Raw genomic sequence first — 19,047 nt, 5'->3', positions numbered from 1 at the left:
ACAGTCGAAAAGTCTATTCTCTAATCTCATCCCGATGGACTGCGGCACCGCAGCAGATACCTGAGGTGAAAGAAAAATACCAATGAGATTCATACGAGCAGATAAAGAAAGAGCTGGAGAGGAACAATGCAACATTTACATAAACAGCAAACAGGATTATAATTTATCGTCAGCGTACAGATGGAAGCTTTCATTGAAAGAAGCCCCGGAGAGTTTCCTGTGTGAATGGTTCTGCCACATGCAGCCAGGAGGGACCATGAACTCGGACTCAAGAAATGCTCATTGTAAAGATTGAAGGGGAGCGAAAAAGTGAAAGAGGGCACACGCTTGTCCTGCTCCGTTCATCGGACATCGTGGTTTGATTAGTCGTGTAAAGCATGTGATCTTCAATTGCAGAGGCGGAGAAAAGAGTGAGAGGTTGAGAGAACTAACTCTGTCAGCGCAACAATAAGATATGTTAAACCCCCCCCCCCTTCGCCAAAGGTGAACCGGTGACTCCTTTATCCCAGGGCAACCTCACTTTGTGTGCAAGCTTAGAGTTGCACCACTACAGGAGAGCACAGAGGGGGAGGGGGAGGAGGAGAGAGAAGCCATGCATTCAGCTGGCAGCGACATGGAGCGATGCTTCAACCAAGAGAAATAAGATAAAGCTGAGGAGAGAAAATGGGCAGAAATGAGATAAAAAGGGAGAAAAGTAAGGGGGAGAAAATAGACTTTGAGCAAAGACAACTTAACGTTGCAAGTCATGACCGCAACTTTGGAACAAACTAATTTTTTACACTATCATCGTTGCATCAGGAACCGTGTCTGGACACGTCCTTTTGATTGACGGCTGAAGGACATCTCAGCAGCAGCGAGACCGGGCTCCATTACTCGCACAGCGAGCAAAAAGGACATGCACTGCAACCGTAATGATACATTGAAGGGGCTATTTGTTGGTGAGGAAGGGCGAGGAGCAGTCGGCCCGGCCCCGACAGCCGTTCATCCTCCCCAATCATCAGATTCCGAGGGGAGTGCTCCCAAATCGCTGCTTGCTTGACTGCTAAGAGGCCTGGCCCATCAGTTGTGCTAAATATTAAGAAACGGATCAATTACCCCCTCCGCCTGGGATCAAAATAACGTTTTAATGTTTGTGTGCTTCTCTATATGTACCTGTGTATGTGTTATTGTGTGCATTGTCGCTCCACACACAATCCTGCATTCGTCTGTGGTGAAGATGTTAAGCCAATAATTTACCTGAGCTGTTACACAGACGTGGAGGTTCCTCCAGGGAACAAGTGAGGATGATGAATAATTGAATTTCCCCAGGCTGCGAACGGGGAGATTTCATTTATTATTTATCATCTAATTGATTACTGCAAGTAGGCTTTCTAACCTCTCCCACAATTAATGTGCTGCTTTTTATGTGCTTAATTAATGGCCACTGCAGCTTCATGAAAAACACACACTCAATTACATCTGGAATAGAAAAGCCGCGGCAGTCTGTGCCGTATCGCTGCGCTGGGGACGGCACGGAGACATTATTCAGCCCAAATGGAATTCAATAAGATGGACTTAGTCTTCTAGACAAAATTGGACGATTTTTCATGTTGTTGACATGCTGCATCTGTGGCAAAATTGCAGCTCAAGTCTTCCTCTTGACCGAGAATCCACTTTGAATCAACTTGGCTGTCAACAATCTTAGCTGTGCAGCACCAGCTTGTTTGTTCTGAGACTGCGGCTGTCCTGTCCTCCTGTCCAGACTCTTCTTTGTGACACTGTGTCGATGTTCTTGGGGTGGGGGACATCATATTCAATGTGCTGCCTCTTTCATATTTGGTGAAGAGTTACTGTTTTGTATACAAACAATACATGCACACACACAAAGATGTGCAAACTCACACTTGCACACACATTTATCTTTCTAGCTCGTTGTTTGGAGAGGCCGCCACCCAAACCAATTCCATGGGTTGTTGTTTTGAATAAAAAGCGGTTATGGCCAACATTGTCTGAATTCAAAATACCCTCTTGGCAGCATGAGCTATGGTGTTTGTTTAGGCTTGCAAAACAAGTGCTATCATTTCAAATTGCCACGTTTCTCCATTATATTCCAGCTTCGACATAATAGGAAGGACTCCTGGACAAACGTGAATTCACTGTTTGCTATCCTAAATTTCACACTTCTACACAATTCATTCTGAACTAAGAAATATGAAAAGACATATTGGAAAATACAATACAATTATAATCATCTCCCGTCTTTCTCCTGTCTGTTGAGAGTTGCGCATGCACACTATTGATCGGCCAGGTGAGTAAAACGTAAACCAGGGCTATCAAAAGTTTTGGCAATATTTTACACAGAAAAATCTGTAAATCTAGATAATAAAAGAAGTTCTATGGTATTCATTCTTTGTTTGTGTTTGTTGCATGCTTTACATCACTTAGTCTTTCAACCTCTCCAGCAACAACTCAGCCATCAGTCCCACCACACACAGACACTCCATTCCATTTCCAGGAATGCATTGGTTGCAGCCAAAGCCACCGGGATCGATACTCTCACTGTTAAAAGCCAGCTCGTTGACCCCTTGAATAATACTGTAAAGTGTACTGAGGCAATAATGGGGCTTCTTCTATTGAATCAAATTCTTGCGTCTTTGAGGTTGGAAAAACATCCAAAAGCAATACTTGCCTCAGGTGAAAGAGTAACACTTTCTATGCTGGAACCACTATATTTCTTTGTGCTGCTGTCAATCAAAAGAATATATTGAATTCTTGGATTTTGTTCAAATGTCTTCAGTTCATCCTTAGAGGCACAAAAAGCCTCTTTTTCTAAATTGCAGATGGACAAAGAGGAGCAGTGAAGCTTCTGAATACGACCTTGGGACTGTGAGCTATGCAAAGTCTGAATGAAAAGGCCTGAATGCCACCAGGCTGACATCATTAAGAACAGCCTAATGATCCCCTGGATTTGATTTGTTTGGCCTGGTCCTTACTGACTGGCGTGACTTGTGGAAAGAAAAAAAGAAAAAAACCCGCACAAATTTCATCAGTTTCTCAGCAGGGCTTCTATTGAGGTTTGGGCTCATTTGGGCCTGTGCCAAAGCTCCTCCAGGCTGCGTCCAATTACTCCAGCAAGAATGTTCTGTACCACTAAAGAATAAAGACTAATTGAGGGGCTTATACAGGGAGAAAACTAATAGACTGATTTAGAGAAAGCGGGGACACATCAATATGCAGAAAAGTAAAGGTCTTGTGTTTTCCTTGCAGCATAGAAACACTATTCCTGTTCTTCTTAATCATGCAATAATCCACTCACAGTCACAGAAACGTATCCTACCAGGCTCGGCGTGGCTGCAGTTCTGTCAAACAAGCTGCTATTTTTGAGTCATTCAGTGAGAGAGTTATTATTACAGGATTGTACAAGATAGTTTTAAATAAGCAGGATGCTCCGGTGCATGAAGTACAACATTTGAACAAGCTATAATGCAAGATGTGTGAGCTGCTTGTTATGAGATGTTGTTCTTATCCAGTGCCTCTTAATTCCATAATAAAAGCGAAAGGTGTAAGAGTGGAGCACAGTTATTCTAACTCTGCACAAATGGGATTAGGTGCTTGTACACAGAGCAGAATGAGGGTTTGGGGATAGGGAGCTTTCCTTTCACGGTTAAGCCTGCGGCTGGGACTACAGAGGCAGGTTACCCTGCGATTACGATGATCCAGTTAGATGTGAGGAAATGAAATTTCTTCCAAGGACACTTTTCGGCTCTTCAGCAAAAGGACAACAAACAGATAAAAATGCGAAGGCAGCCGCTGCTCACACACAGGCAGCAGACCACACGGACACGAAGGTGATACAAGCACACAGGAGCGAGTTCAGGCTCATTTCCACTTACTGTACTTATTTATTTATCCTGGCACCCACTGTTAAAGCTATTGTAATACAGTATGAACTACCAGGCTTTTTGTGAATGGATTCCTGTTTTTATGTTTATGAACATTCCTAAATTACACTTGCAGAAGGCAAGCCTCGTGGCATTAAAAGAAACATGAGTGAATTTGACATGAGCGCAAGTTGCAATTAAAAGGAAATGCCTGATCCTGCCAGTTCAGAAAGTCTGTGAGGTCCTGAGATACTTCACGAATTGAGAAAGGCAAAGGAAAATTGATATTCCAATTAGGTTATAACACCATGATTACTCAACTTATAGTGCACCAACAGCTAGATTGCATATTGTACCTTGTACTCTGCAGTCTTTTAGCTGGTTTAGATCAGCTGCACCTAGCTTTGAACCAAGATAAAACAAGAATAAGAGTCTACAGTACATCCATGTGAGCAGCTCTATGAAGCCGTACTTTAGCACAGCGGTAGAGCTAACTGCTAATACCAGCATGCTAACGATGACAGTGCTAGAATGATTAGCAGGTGTAACGTCTCCATGTTAACCATCTTAGTTAAGCGTGTTACCATGCTAACATTTGCTAATTAGCAATAAAATACAAAGTTCTGAGGCTGATGTGATACGTTTTGCAGTATCGGACACATTTAAATTCCGACCCGATGGTGCCGCTAAAGGAAAAAGTCCGGAGATCACCAATGTACAATTTATCCTGTGAGGCTAACGAATGTCTGAAACTAATTTCATGGCAAACCATCAAATAGTTGTTGAACTATTTTAGTCTGGACCAACAGAAACTGACATTGCCATTTATAGAGCCAGGGTTAACTGCGGAAACAATCACTGTCACATCCCTATATCCCATATTAGAAGTAAAGCTACTCTATATTTCAGATGGCAGCATGACAAACTCATTAAACTCAGTGATACGTAATCCCCACACAGAAATACTCAGATAAATCATCTCCATCTACAATTGTCCCCACCTGCACCGGCTGAACCATATTTCTCAGATTTCAACCAGACATTTTTCCATTTTTCTTTGCCTCTCAGCACAGTTTATGTAAGAGGCCCGGTGTGATGGGGGATGGGGAGTTAGAAAAGGCACAGTACCCTTCAACTGGCAGGAGAGTACATCCCAGTCTTTAAAGCGATCCTCTCCTTGCCCACTCTGATGAACATCAACACCCGCTGGACCACTGAGGCTCAGATTATTTCAATTGGCTTCCCATATACAGTAACTGACTGTACTGTGGAAAAAGAATAAATCACCTGGCACTAATTTATCTCCACTGGGACACACGGTCAGGGAGGATATCATTTCTCTGCTGCAGTGGGTGATGGGAGAAAGATGAGTTGAAGAAGATAGACACAGTGGGCTTTCATTGGCTGCTTAAGCTCAAACACAGGGGACGTTAACCGTAGTCAGACTTGTGCAGGATGAATGCTGAACTGCATTTAATACTTTTAATGATTTTAAACAATGTTTGTTTTCGATGAAGCCCAAACAGACACCAGAGCAGAGTGACGGAAACGCTATTGTGGACGTGCTGCACTAATCAGAGACAAAATTGAGGTGGAGAATAATGTGAGACGCCCTCAAAGTAAACACTGCATGCAGTGCAGCCTTTCAACGTGGCCAAGCTACAAATCTGCAAGAAAGAAAAGGCAAAAATACAAAAAAAATCCAGTCCCACCAAGCTGATAACAACGGATGAAAAAGATGTAATTACACTTAGCTGCTTCTGCAAAGACTTTATTCAGATCACATAATGTTTGTGAATCAGTGGGACACAGTACAAAGTCACTGTTGCATGGTGCAGGTGCATAATATGGCCTGGCAGCTGATATTTAGTCAATATTGAGGTCAGAAGTGAATGGTGAGACTTCGGCACAGTTGGAAATTAGGTCAAATTAGGATGGAACATTACCAGAAGGTGTGGCGGGGCCTGGCATCAGTCATGACTAAGCAAATTACCTTTTCCTTTAAAAGCTTTGTGTCACAGCACTCTGATGTCCAGAGGTCATCCATCGACTACCGTAAATTAAATTAGTTTAAAGGAGATGTTTGATGTTGTTTTGATAAGTGAAATGTAATGTAAGAAATAGCTCAGACATAGTCTGCTGTCCACTGATGTTTCAGTTTCTTATTTTAAATCAGTTGATTTGTATAATGTTTTGTAAATTAAGTTTTCCGATTAGGGATTTTATTTTATTAATTTTAAAGATTACAGTTCAAACAAGTATGGGCAAGAAAAAAGCTTGGGTGTGCCCAAGATCAAAAATGCAACTTCACTGGCACACAGGCCCCACCATACACCATAATGAAAATACAGCCCAGAGGGTTGAATATGTATTTGAAATTTCAATATATCAATTTCACAACATTTAAAAAAAAATGTTTAAAAGATGTTGCTTTTATCATAATATAAACCAAAAAATTATAAAAGATAACAAAAATAAATCCCTGTACTCATTTTGAATTCAGCCGCATCACTTTAAAACAGGTCAGGGGGACTTGGATATCTTTCTGGAGGCGCTGCGGGAATGAGAGGCGCACGGAGAAAGTTTTCATATGATTCCTGCATGTCAGGTTGTGATTGAGACGCACTGATCGACATTAGCTGCTTTCATGAATATCAAATTGTTCTGCACGTCGTTTTAAGCAGGAGAGTAAAGGTCAAATCATTCAGTCTAAGGACAAACTTTGCTCCCACGGCAATACATGCTGCACACACTGCAAACTAACGGGACAACTGAATCTGCCTTGGCACTAAATGATGACAGGGAGAAAAAACGTCAAAGTAGAAACAGGTAAAGATCATCTCTGATAGGAGTTTACAATTTACAGCATTTCTCTCAATGTGATATGTGTGATATTCATATTGTCTCTGTGTGTGTGTGTGTGTGTGTGTGTGTGTGTGTGTGTGTGTGTGTGTGTGTGTGTGTGTGAGCGCTTTCCTGTGTTATGACCCAAAACAAAACCATATTTGGAGACAGAAATGGGTCACCCAAATTAGAGGGAAAACAACATTGACTAGTGCAAAACACTATACCCCTCCCCCGCCACATTCCCTCACAAAGAAAGCTCTTAAAATTATGGTATTTATACGACGCCACCGGGACATAAACAAAGATTTAAGTTTATGAACTTAAGTGGAGAATAACAAACGAATACGTCACGGTACTTTGCAGCTCTAGTGCTCATATGAGCAGAAACGGTTAGACTCATGGCCCGTGCTTTTTCTCCCAACATTCACAGTGTGTCCCTCATCCCAGAAACACGTGAAAGTGGTGGATTGAAGACCACCAACCAGTTATAAACGTGAACGTGATCGACCCAGAATAGAAATAGGCAGGCAACAAGATGAGCAAAAAAGTGTTTACTTCCTCCCAAGGAGAACCAGAGCAGAATTTCAATTCTCAGAAAACATATGCCTTGATTTGCGTAGCTGTAGTGTGAAGTCTATTGTTAGAATGAGGGCTTTGACCTTTCTTTGTTGGCTTGACAAGATTGGAGCAGGGTAAAATGAGGTCCATAATGTGGCTGCTACCAATAATATATAATAAATATACCCCTCTCTATTTACAGTATCTCTTTCTCCTTTCTGTTTCCCTTCTCCCTCTCGTTACCACTCTCACCCCCCGTCTCCCTCTGCATTTTTCTTTCTTCTCCTTCCTTTGTCTTTGCAAGCTTTCCCTCTCCGCCTCTTCACTCGCTTTCTCCTGCCTCTCCTCCCCATCTGTCTGTCTTTACTTTCCTCTGCCTCTCTGCATCTTTCATGGGTAGAAACAGTCTGTCACACATGGGAGAGGACCACTTACAAGGGGAGTCTAAGGGCCCTTCCCCTGAAAAAGTAGATTTTGTTTTTTTACAAACAATCCTAAAACTATCATTTGTGGAGCTTTTCTGCTCGAGGCTGTTTGCTTTAACAGGTTAATGAAGCCTGTTTACGCACTGAATAGCTGTTATCCCACAGTAAATAACGTAACAACAGACTAACTCTTGCTCCATATTCTGTTTATGTCCTGAGTTGAAGTCAGTTTCAGGCTGTTTATATGTATAAATAAAACATGTGCATGTGCACCCACATGTCTGTTATATACAGAGGGTCTGACAGCTGTCTAGCATCACCTGCTGCCGGATCAGACTTCTCTAAAAAAAAAAAAAAAATAAAAAAAAAATGGTGAACTGCACTTGCAAACCCCAAGACATGGGAGTAGAGAAAAATATATAAAAACTATTTCCTGAATGATGGATTGTCACTGGCCAAATATCAGCAGTCGGTACTTGGGAACTCTTAAAAGACCAATCACCATCTTTTGACAAAGTGTGTTATAAATTCAGAGTTTTTACCCTCAGTATTTTCTGTTTTACCTTCCTCTTCCACAGCAATTCCAGGTTTAGAGTCTCGCCCAAGGACACTGACACGAGGAGCCAGGCATCTAACCGTCAATCTTGCGATTAATGGACGACTCGCTCTACCTGCTGAGCCACAGCTGCCCCGTATTATTCAAGTTGTTGGCTAAATATCTATTTCAAAGCCATGCACGGCTGGTACTGTAGATGACATATTTGTGCTATGCAATCAACAGAAAACTGTGGTGTTTGACAGGAAGTTATTTCTTTGAAAAGATTAAACAGAATGGATTGGGGGAGGTGGTGCAGCTATCGTGCATGTACACCAGCAAGTCAATGTGAAGTCTCTTTGCCCAAATACAACTGCAACAATATTCATGCAAAAGTACTTTGTGACCAAGTTTGTCTGATTTCCATTCGGCTATTTTTAAGTATTGTCATACTTGCGTCTGACAATATATCAATAACCGTCTCCTCTGCTACTTCAATGCTGAATACTTCCATTAATTCCCCCCATGCACCCGAACAGCGAACAGAAGCATTATTTATCATGAAAACTGAGCGATGCAGATAGGAACCACGCTTGAAAGCTCAGGCAATGACACATGATTCTTTGGGGGGGGAAAACAGAAAGGCAACACGAGGCCTTGACCTCAAATATCCAACGACAAAATCTGCACGTTTGAGGGATTACATCTCATAAATACAGTCCTGACCGGCTAAAGGATTCTCTGCAGCATAATGAGAATTCCTTGTTTTATAAGCGCTACAAAGCCAAGTTGTTATGAGCAGCCATTGTAATTTATTACTGTTAAACTTTTTGGTTGTTTTTAATTAGAACTTTTTGACAACAAAATAAAATGAATTAATGAGGCTTTTATTGGGCATCATTTTGTGTCTTTTACAGTGGAAATCAAATATGAATCTAATTGAAATGCTGTTTATTTGAAATAAATGTTTTTAACAGAAAAGTAATTTTTTTTTGTCTGTGCTATAAATCTTTATACGTTTGTATCTCTGGATTGTCATACTGCTGTGAGTGAATAGCACAGTATAATAGGAGATAAATGAGTTTTCTTTGAACCCTTTGTCCACCCCCCTAGGAATACTACTTATGGCATCTTTCACTTCTTTCTATCTTTCATACACTCTAACTCCGTCTCTATTCCTCTCCTTCTCCTCCTGCCTCTCTGCATCACTTCCTCACGCACTCTCACATTTTCTGATGAGCATATAAACACACGTCTTCTCTTCCTCACCTCTCCTGATCCCCCCCTCCCTCCCTCCCCCACCTCTGTCTCTCTTCATCTCTTCTTTCCTCTCGCTGATGAGCATATGAACACACGTCTTTCTTCTCCTCTGCCGGCTGCTGCCTCCCTCTCTCCCTGCTGCTTCAGCTCAGCCCACAGGCAATTTTCACACAAGGCTGATTGAATTCACCCCCCCTTTTCCCTTCACTGTTCTCGCTAAGGGATGGAGATGACACAAGAAGGTCTAACCACCGCACACGTGCATATAAATGGACACTTACAAATGACTCACACGCGCACACAGGTCTGCACGTAGTCATGCAGTTGAGAAATTGAGGTCGAGGTGACACACTGTACAAACGTGCGTGGTCTTATATGGAGGTGAAGAGAGGGGCTAATAGCATATGCAAAAGCACCTGAAAAGACACGCTCGTGCTAATACACGTACACATGGAGACCCACGCAGAACTGCAAGTATTTCAAATATAAGAGAGGCTTCTGTGATAAAAAGACAGCCTCTTAAGACAGTGGAAATGGGGATAAATGCATCCATCTCTTGTTATATGACAAAATACATGTAAAAATAAATCAGTATCGGAGTATTTGATACATAAAAATCATTTTTTCAAAGGTTTGATGACTCATCCTGCACTCAGAGGCTTTTGTAAAAAAAAAAAAAATCATCCCATCAAATGAGACTTAGGGTAACCGGATAGCCACACCGTTCATATAAAACCTCCCTTCACTGTTTGTGGACGTGTTAGCTAACGATAGCAATATGAAGAGATGTGTGTTTGGATATCAGTGGGCAAAAACTTTTGTGTTTTCAACTGCCTCTTTGTCACAGCAGCGTGGGCAGTACACGCTGATGACTTTTCCCGGCGGGTGAGCGGGAAGCTACGGGCGCACAGAGCCGGTTGAATATCGGCAACGTTTCCCTTTCATCTCTCCCTTGTCCTCCACCTAATCTAACCGCCTCCTGTCCTCTGTGGCTCAGTGTTGCTGTAAACTCTAAGCCGGCCCGTTTTTTGGGGCGCCCAATGGCATGCAAAGGATTTTATTTAAATCACTCTTGTAACTGTACACAGCTCAAATGTTCTGATTAAGAGGGATAAAGAAAGTATATATATATATATATATACTGTCTATATACAAGTATGCCAGAACATTCACGTTGGGGTCTGTTAAATCTGAGTCGTGTTTTTGACAATTTACTGACTTTTTAAACAGTGAAACAATGAATCAAAAGCCAATTAACAGTGGAATCGGTAAGGCAGCCCTCAGGTTTCGACAAGTGGCCATACAGGTGGACTCATCACAGAAGGACACTCACATCTAACACCTGCAGTACTGTAATTGCCTCTTCTGTTAGGGCCATTTGGCCTGGCTAGGAGTGTGTGACGGTGAACGATGAAAGAGCGTCAAAAGGAGCGGCGGCCACTCGATTGAACAAGACGTTTAACTTGGGGACATAAAGACTAACCACGATCCTCCTGGGGCCCCGAGAAAACACACATAGTACACACATACGGTCACAACAACAGGAAGTTATTAATGGTCAGGTATTGCTCCAGTTCTGCTCCAAGCAGTTCACCAGCAAAACTGCATCCCGCGAGGAGCCATAATCAGTAGCCGCTCGCTCCCCAGCAATCATTTACAGCGGCACCAGCTGCCCAATGTCCTCTGGTCAAACTGGATGCGCAATCTCGTAATAGTCTCCCGCACTGAATCTCAGTTGATTTAAGTCTCTGCAGCAGCGACAGACCTTCAATCTGTCGGTTTTATCATTCGAATGGAGCAGCAGGCTCCTAGGACTAGACCCTAATGGGGGAGTCGGGGGGGGGGGGATCAGGTAGCTATAAATCTGTCTCACAGGGACCCTTCACAGAAAGCACACAAGTGAGCCTTGTGACGGATAACCCTGCCGGGGTAAAGGGGTATTGATACATCCGTCAGAAAACCGAGACGCCGTGCTCCATCTCACAGGAAAGATGGGAGCAAAGTGTAGTGTAAACGGCAAGAAAGTCCAAACGCAAAGACGAGGACTGCAGTCGTCTGAGCAAAACTTAGTGAGCAACAGAGATGATGGAAACTGTAATAACCAACACAACGATGTCTCCAGTGTGGTGAGAGGGAGAATGATTGATTGAGGTTGCTTTTACCCGCTTTGATTCAGTTCAAACTGACTTTGGTGCATTTCCCTGTTTGGTTTGGTTCTTGCAGGCTCAAACAGATTGAAATATACGTTTATATTATTGAAGTTAATTTGGTAACTATGTTAACATGCATGTGCGTCAGCAAGTGAAGGGATTCCCCGATTCGTCAGAAAGTGAGGTTAAATAGAGGTGTAATGAGCTTGTGTCCTACGGTGTGTATTTTAACTGTTTCCCATTGCATATTTAATGAAATGTAGCAATCACACAACAATGTCTGTAATATTAGAGTGCAAAAATCATCTTCCATCCTCCTACCTGTTTGACACCATTTATGACATCAAAAACCAGCTACAGTCACAACCAACCACGCTCATAATCAGTTGTTTCTTTGTGAGCTCCTTGTGAACACCAAAGACGATAATACACACACAAAGACCTTACTGCAATTTCATTTCCTGTCTTTCACCTGTCAGGTCATATGGCTTCATGACTACTCTTTTGTTTTTTGGCAATAATTCGGTATAAACACAAACTGAACCAGAACTAAAAGCCAACATTGTATAATTTGTTCCCATTCGTCCCATTTCTACAACAAACTACAGGTATTAAAGCACAATAAAAGATCTAAAGGTTTTAAAAGGTAGCTGCTCTTCCTTATCAACAGCTTTTCTTCACCCAGACTATGTGGCACGCATGTCCTTGCGTAAAAGCGAGATAAGACCAAACTTCATGGCTACTATACTTTTTCTTTGCACACACACACATTCATATTGTAAAATGTCATTATCGGTGCCATGTATAGAAATTTCCATGGACCAGTGAATAAAATAGGACATTTTCTGCATGGAATTAATGGCACGCAAATGTGGGATAATGGATTCAACAATATATTCTGCTCCAGCAATGTATTCACATTTCACTCATCCCAGCGATGGGGGAGAATTTAATGCTGCTCTCCCCTCAACTCGCTCGGCCTGCAAATCAATGTCCATTAAAGTGACTTGAGTGTTTATATGTCACTGGATCCTCTTTCCATTAATGCTGCTTCTGCACAGATTCTAGGCCTCTTTGACTGAGTGCCCGTTCAAAACAGTACGGGTGAGCGTGCGCTCCGGGAGGCTGCTACAGGCGGACGCTCGTTACGGTGACGTCGAGCCTCCACAGTGTGCCGATAATGAACTGGACCATTTGTGCTGTGTGCTTGTCACAGGCAATCGTTAAACCTGTATTTATCCAGCCAAGGCTTGCATGGTATTCATACTTCTCTCCTGGCAAGGCCGTGTTTCACGCTCGTAAAAGGTTTCACAGCTTCACACCTGGTCGCTGTCAATTGTAACCACGGGCCTTTACACTTGGGCCGCAGAGCAGCTTCACCGGAGCCACTGCGGCTTCTTCAAGGACACTTCCCTGGTCTCTGAGTATTACTACTTTATTACTATCGTAAATTCAACAATAATGCAATGACAGCAGATTTGAAGCAATGTATACTTTGGGCTGATTATTTTGGACGGTCGTTGGTATGAAGAGGAAGCTTCTCAGACACCAGAATCAGAGCGAGTATTTGAACACACTTTCTTGTTGCAGTTGGGGACAAATCGCGGCTAAAATAAACCCAGAAAGAAAAAGTAAATTGATTTTAAGAGCAGCTTATATTCTCCGTTTTGTCAACGGTGTAATCTTCAGCTTCCATCCACTTTTAGCAGAGTACCTAACTGAATTTAGCTCAGCAATGTTGCTACTTTTTATTTTAATTTTCATTCTAGCTGGAAAAAATGAAGGCTGAAGAAAGAATTATACAATACTACGCTCACACATGCAGTCGCAGCCTGTTCATCATTCAAATTGCGGGGCTGGTTGGGGATAAAGGAGGCAGCAGATCTCCCCAGAGTAGAGGGATAACAGACATCTATTAATCTTACCTCCTCTCCTGTCAGGTAGTACGCCGCCAGCAAGCCGCCAACGTAACGGATGTTCACCTCAAAGAGGGATGCCTCACCGTTCTGTTGAACCAAGAGAGAGATCAAATTGTCAAATGTCAATTCAGTCAGCGGTAAAGCAGCACAGTGGTGTTTACGGGAAAGTTATAACATTGTAGTCAACATAGTTGTGATTACTTAGATGTGAGTTTTCATTGTAAATGTATTAAATAGCTGGGATAGCTGATTTGAGACCCCTTTGGCCGCCCGGATGTGGATATTAATACCGTATTTTCCATCACACACTGTAAACTTATGAAATCTCTGTGAATCATAGGCATGATTTTAAGTGAGTATGTACAGCGACTCGACTGTGTGTGTGTGTGTGTGTGTTTGTGTTTGTCTAACGACAAGTAAAATAAAGAATATCAGCAGACTTTTCCTCTTAATGTGTAAAAAACAGGCTCATCAAACAACTCTACAGACTACAGTCACACATTTCTAAAGACGTCTCTTATTGTACAACCTCTGCCATAAACAGTACTTTAGCGTTTTTTTAAAGAAAGGCAATTCGGCAGTGAATCTCCATGACAACAGCAGACGTGGTTACTAGGATAGGACGTGACAGAACTAAAGAAAACAAACTCCACTGATTGACTAATTGATAAACCTCATTATCCCTCATTAGGACATTGTGGTGTATTCACAAGTCTGTGACAGTAAAACACAGTGATGATGATAACAAGCCAATAAAGAAGTGCAACTTCAGAATCAGCATTAATTGCCAACATCAAAGGTTCAATATCAATGTATTAACATCATCTTCACCGCCAGATTAAAACCCCCAAAATACAGTATAGTCCAGAGGGAAGGCCAGAAATATGTGAACCTCCCATGCTCCTCTTCGTCTCTCTGTGCACCAGCTGCGATGGAGGTTCCCTCTCCAAATAAATCAACAACTCGAGCCAGGCCAGACTCAAGAAGTCAGGTCAGAAAGTCGAAGCCACGTAATCATGTTCCCTGGTGTTTTGTTTCCTCAGAACTCTCTTTTGTCTGAGGTGTCTCTCTTTCAACTGCAGGGCAAGATCGATTAACGGAGAGCGAGTGCACTGGCTCAAGTAGAGTTTCATTCAAAGTTTCAACCACTTTGTTGGATGTTTTTGAAATGTCATATTTGTCTTGTCTTCTTTTGACACCAGCAGAACTTTTTCATATTACAATAATTATAAATACAGAAAAGTTATTTTTAGATGACATATCTTAAACTCCCAAATAACGGCAAGCACCTTTATTTACTCTTTTTCTTTCATTATCTTGATGCGCCCAAATGTCAATATTCTCATTTTCACAGATTTTCTGCCGGTTAACATTTGCACTGCATGAAAGCTTGACTTATGACGTTATGCTTAATTTATCATGGTAGATACAAGTGTAGAGTTAAATGTAACCCACCCTTGATGATTTTCATCCAATTTTGTATGCAATCCAAATATATAACCTGTTATATATTTAGCATCTGTCTTTCAACTACTGTATGAAAAAGCTCAAGATACCTGCGAGCCCTTCATTTACCTCAAACATAAAATTGTATATTTATTGTACTTTTGGAAACTTTGCAGAAATATCTAATATTTCCATGCTTCCACTATGAAACCTTACATGGAGAGGTGCTGTGCTAAGTTGCCATTTCTGTTTGCCGACATTAAATGTATTTCTCTTCTATGTGAAATATAAAATAAGAGGAAACACTGAGTGTGTTTAAATATAACATAATTATTGCCTCTTACGCGAACTCAAGGTTGGATCCGTCAGGAACTCTTGGAGACCCATTGACAAGGAAATTGCCATCTCAAGTGTGGATGATAAGGAAATTGTAATTGGGTGCCAGAGAGGGCAATTAGCTGCACTCTGAAGAATAGCATAGAGATGTGGAGTTACTGGCATCGGTTCAAGGGATGTGTGGTGTGTGTGTGTGTGTGTGTGTGTGTGTGTGTGTGTGTGTGTGTGTGTGTGTGTGTGTGTGTGTGTATATATACACACTGGGCATCAACAAATCATCAAATGTGTTCTAATTTACAGTCAGTTTCATTTTACGAGAAATATTTCGCAACATGTCCCCAACTTGGCAACAAACACATGTTGACAAATAAAGGAAACGTTGAGAAGATCAATACCTCTCTCGTGTCTGTTTGGTAAATATGAAGCTGTTATGCTAACCTGTTAGCTTAGCATAAGACAATCCCATTAACACTTGGTTTGTTGTGATATTAAATATTACATTAGTGAGCTTTAGAGGTGCTGTTAGTTGGATTGTGTTATCTTTGCACAGAGCCTGGCTAGCTGTTTCCTCCTCTTTCCAGTCTTTATGCTAAGCTAAGCTAACCATCTGCTGGCTCCAGCTCCATATGTAGTGTAAAGACATGACAATGGTATCAATCTTCTCCTGTAACTCTTGGCATGTATGAGAATAAGCATATTTCCCACACAAAATGTCAAACTATTCCTTTAAAGTGCATTGTCCTTGTTATGTGTTATGGAACTTTATAAATCAGGTAATAACAGCAGGACTGTTTTACAACCACGGTGCTGTGCGCTCCATCCCTGAAGTCGGCACACTGGTGACACTTCTTGAGACAGAGCACTGATGCCTCTGGCAGGGCAGCTGAGCTGTCTTGCCAACCCTGAAATGAGTGGCCCATTCAGTAATGGCAATACGATGGCAGTGATTAGGAACGGAGTGTCTATTTATCACCAGGGACAGTGGCACTCAGCAAGACAGGCAGGAGATACAGTGAGGGAGTACAAGTAATGCAGACTATGGTTTTGCTAATCATACTTTAACTTCCCTACACAGGCCCAATAAATCACCCAGCAAGCCTTTTTCTTTAAATAAATACCACTGCACTGAAGATCCCATAAAGTGCGTTTTGATAAAAACAGGACTACAGACGCACTTTCTGTGAAGGGTTTTGTTGGTTTTTGAATCTGATCTATTTTTCATGAACATTGTTCCTGTGAAAATGGGGCAACCGTTCAGATCTGCATCTCCATTAAATCAACAAAAAAAAAAAGCAGGACCCGGGGCTCAGAAAGAGCACACAAACACAACACAACTTACATCGATTCAATCATCACATCACAAGCAAGATATCAAAACAGAACATAAAAAACAATGTCAAAGTTCTCCGAGAGTCAGTTCACAAGTTCTGCACTTAACTGCACAGCAGACTGGATTTGGCTCCGACTGAGGCTCACTGTACAACTGGTTGGAGTTTAACAGGGATATCCAGCTTGAGATGTGTATTTGTCCAAAACAAAAAGTACATTACTTTGTTTCTTTTCATCGTCCAAGTTTAATTTACAAAATACAACTTTTCAAAGCCGTTAGGGCTGTGCAAGCTTGAGCTGGTAATTGGAAAAAAAAACACATCTGGCTCATTTGAATATCAGGAATATCGTAATATATTATTTTCTTCTCATAATTACGTTATGACAAAAAGGGGGAAGACTAAAATGCATTGTTTCATTTCAGTTTCAGTGACTAATTAAGTTTCTCCAGATTTATGGTAAAACGGATGTTTTCATCCAGCTGAAAGCACAAAGTCATATTCATGACGAACAAAAAATAAAAATCAATAAAGAGCAGATTATGGGAAATGTCAACATGAATAATTCAGTTTCACTCATTGCGCTATTGATTAGCCTTTTCTCCGACTCAAGTCCGAATGTGACCGGTGGTGTCATCTCAGGTTATTACAGTTTGATAAAGTTTTAGACCTAATTTATAGGTTCTATGTTTAATTGTCCCGAAGATAAATGATAGATGAATCAGGAGGAAATCATAAGTGGTTCCCTGAAACCACTTCTATCCCAAAAAAAAAGTTACCCTCTCCCACTAAGAGACTAAATGCTGCAGCATGGAGTTCAATCCGACTGTGCTGCTGCTCCTCGAGGCACATTTAAGCGTGGGGTGCAGCAAGTATGACTAAGAAATCAGGTATAGTGAATAACACCTGTTTTTTTTACTCTTTTTTTTCTTGTCTCTCTTCACGGTGCTCAAGCTGAGGACCTAATTAGGAGGCAACACAAGGTTGTCAGAGTAAACACAGGAGCGAGAACCACCTCTGCCACTAAAAGGGAAAATGAGACTTTCTGAAAGATGATTACTCAAGAACAAGTCTGCATTGCAGTTTGCAGCTTTAAAGCACAAACAACCTCTTTACTTGCACAAACATGTTGGTGCTGAAGCTCTCAGACGCCATGGAAAACAAGTCTATACTGTAAATACTTGGAAGCGATTTGAATGCACAGCTCCTGTGTCGCCTTGTCTAGGTTATGGCCACTTTTACACCTAACCTGTATGTTTCGCTGAAACGGACCTTGGTGCGTTTGTGCGGTGAGTACGGTTTAATCTGTCAAACCCTGGTCCACTGCAGACCAACTAATTCAACCGAGACCACTTCCAAGGGCACTAAACTAACGATAAACACATTTTATGTACGTGTGCTGTTCAGGAAGTGATAATCAATCTGTATATTGGTGTGAATCATTTAGTAATCTTGAGAACCAGACAGTCAAAAAATGTTTTCAAATGAACCAAAATGGTGTGAAAAAAAAAAAAAAAAGCAAAGTTGACCTCTTGAACGTCTCAAACTAAGCATACAACTTGATACTGTATTAAACAATGCTTACGTATTGTAAATATGCATGATACTAGGAGAAGAATTAGCATTTTAATTGTTCGACATAATATAATTGCTGTGCAGGAGGAGCCACGGCAGAAAAGACAATTAATTAATGAGTGTAATGACTCGTTGGGTACAGTGCCGTGGTACCTTGTAGGTGTTCTGCTTCACCAGCACCGCGCGGTGTTTCTGACAGTGTTCGATGCTCGTTTCACTGTTGATGAGTATTCATCAGCCATCAACAGCCATGGCGAAGATTGTCGTCGGACTCGGCCCAGATTTGCCTGGGACATGAGCCTGATTGGCGTTGGCTGCCGTGCTGCCAAGGAGCTGAGAGAGGACGGCTGCCCAGTGGCGTGTCCTGCTCACACGCTAATGTAATGATTTACTGCTAATAAAGAGGCACCGTTGTTGCTGCGCAGATGACTCGATCCAGGTTTAAAATGGCTCCAACATTTCAAAAGCCAAATTAGCCTGATGTGACAGAAAAAAAAAAATAAAAATGTATCCGATGAGTCAGTGATAAAATTAAGCAGATGATTGCCTCTCCGACCCGAGCTGGTGATTCACTCCTTAAGACTGTGATTTAACTTAACATCGCTAATTAAACATGGAAAAATCATGAAAGGGACCAATTAGATCCTGCTACTAATCTCTGTCAGTCTAGCATGCAGCACACTGGAAGCTGCTGCCTCTGCTTCCCAAAGGCAGCTCGTCTCCGCCCAGCTACTTTCACCACGGAAAGCGGCGGCTGTTTCTTGCCTTTTCTTTTTTTCGTAGTACAGTAATTACAGTCTTGATCAGC

General features: G+C 41.8%; 1 protein-coding gene across 4 annotated transcripts in view; it reads right to left on the bottom strand.

The window, feature by feature from the left end:
* LOC142965607 (mannosyl-oligosaccharide 1,2-alpha-mannosidase IC) overlaps positions 1 to 19,047 on the bottom strand; it is a 158,339-nt gene that overhangs the window by 39,818 nt on the left and 99,474 nt on the right. For all 4 annotated transcript variants that reach the window (XM_076106626.1, XM_076106625.1, XM_076106627.1 and 1 more), the window contains one exon: positions 13,561 to 13,641. In XM_076106626.1, the coding sequence (XP_075962741.1) occupies positions 13,561 to 13,641 (81 nt within the window). The remainder of the gene's footprint in view (positions 1 to 13,560; positions 13,642 to 19,047) is intronic.

This window comes from Anarhichas minor, unplaced genomic scaffold, assembly GCF_050575085.1.
Source record: "Anarhichas minor isolate MPS153535 unplaced genomic scaffold, ASM5057508v1 ptg000035l, whole genome shotgun sequence".
Lineage (NCBI taxonomy): Eukaryota > Metazoa > Chordata > Actinopteri > Perciformes > Anarhichadidae > Anarhichas > Anarhichas minor.
This window is presented reverse-complemented; position numbering and strand designations above follow the sequence as displayed.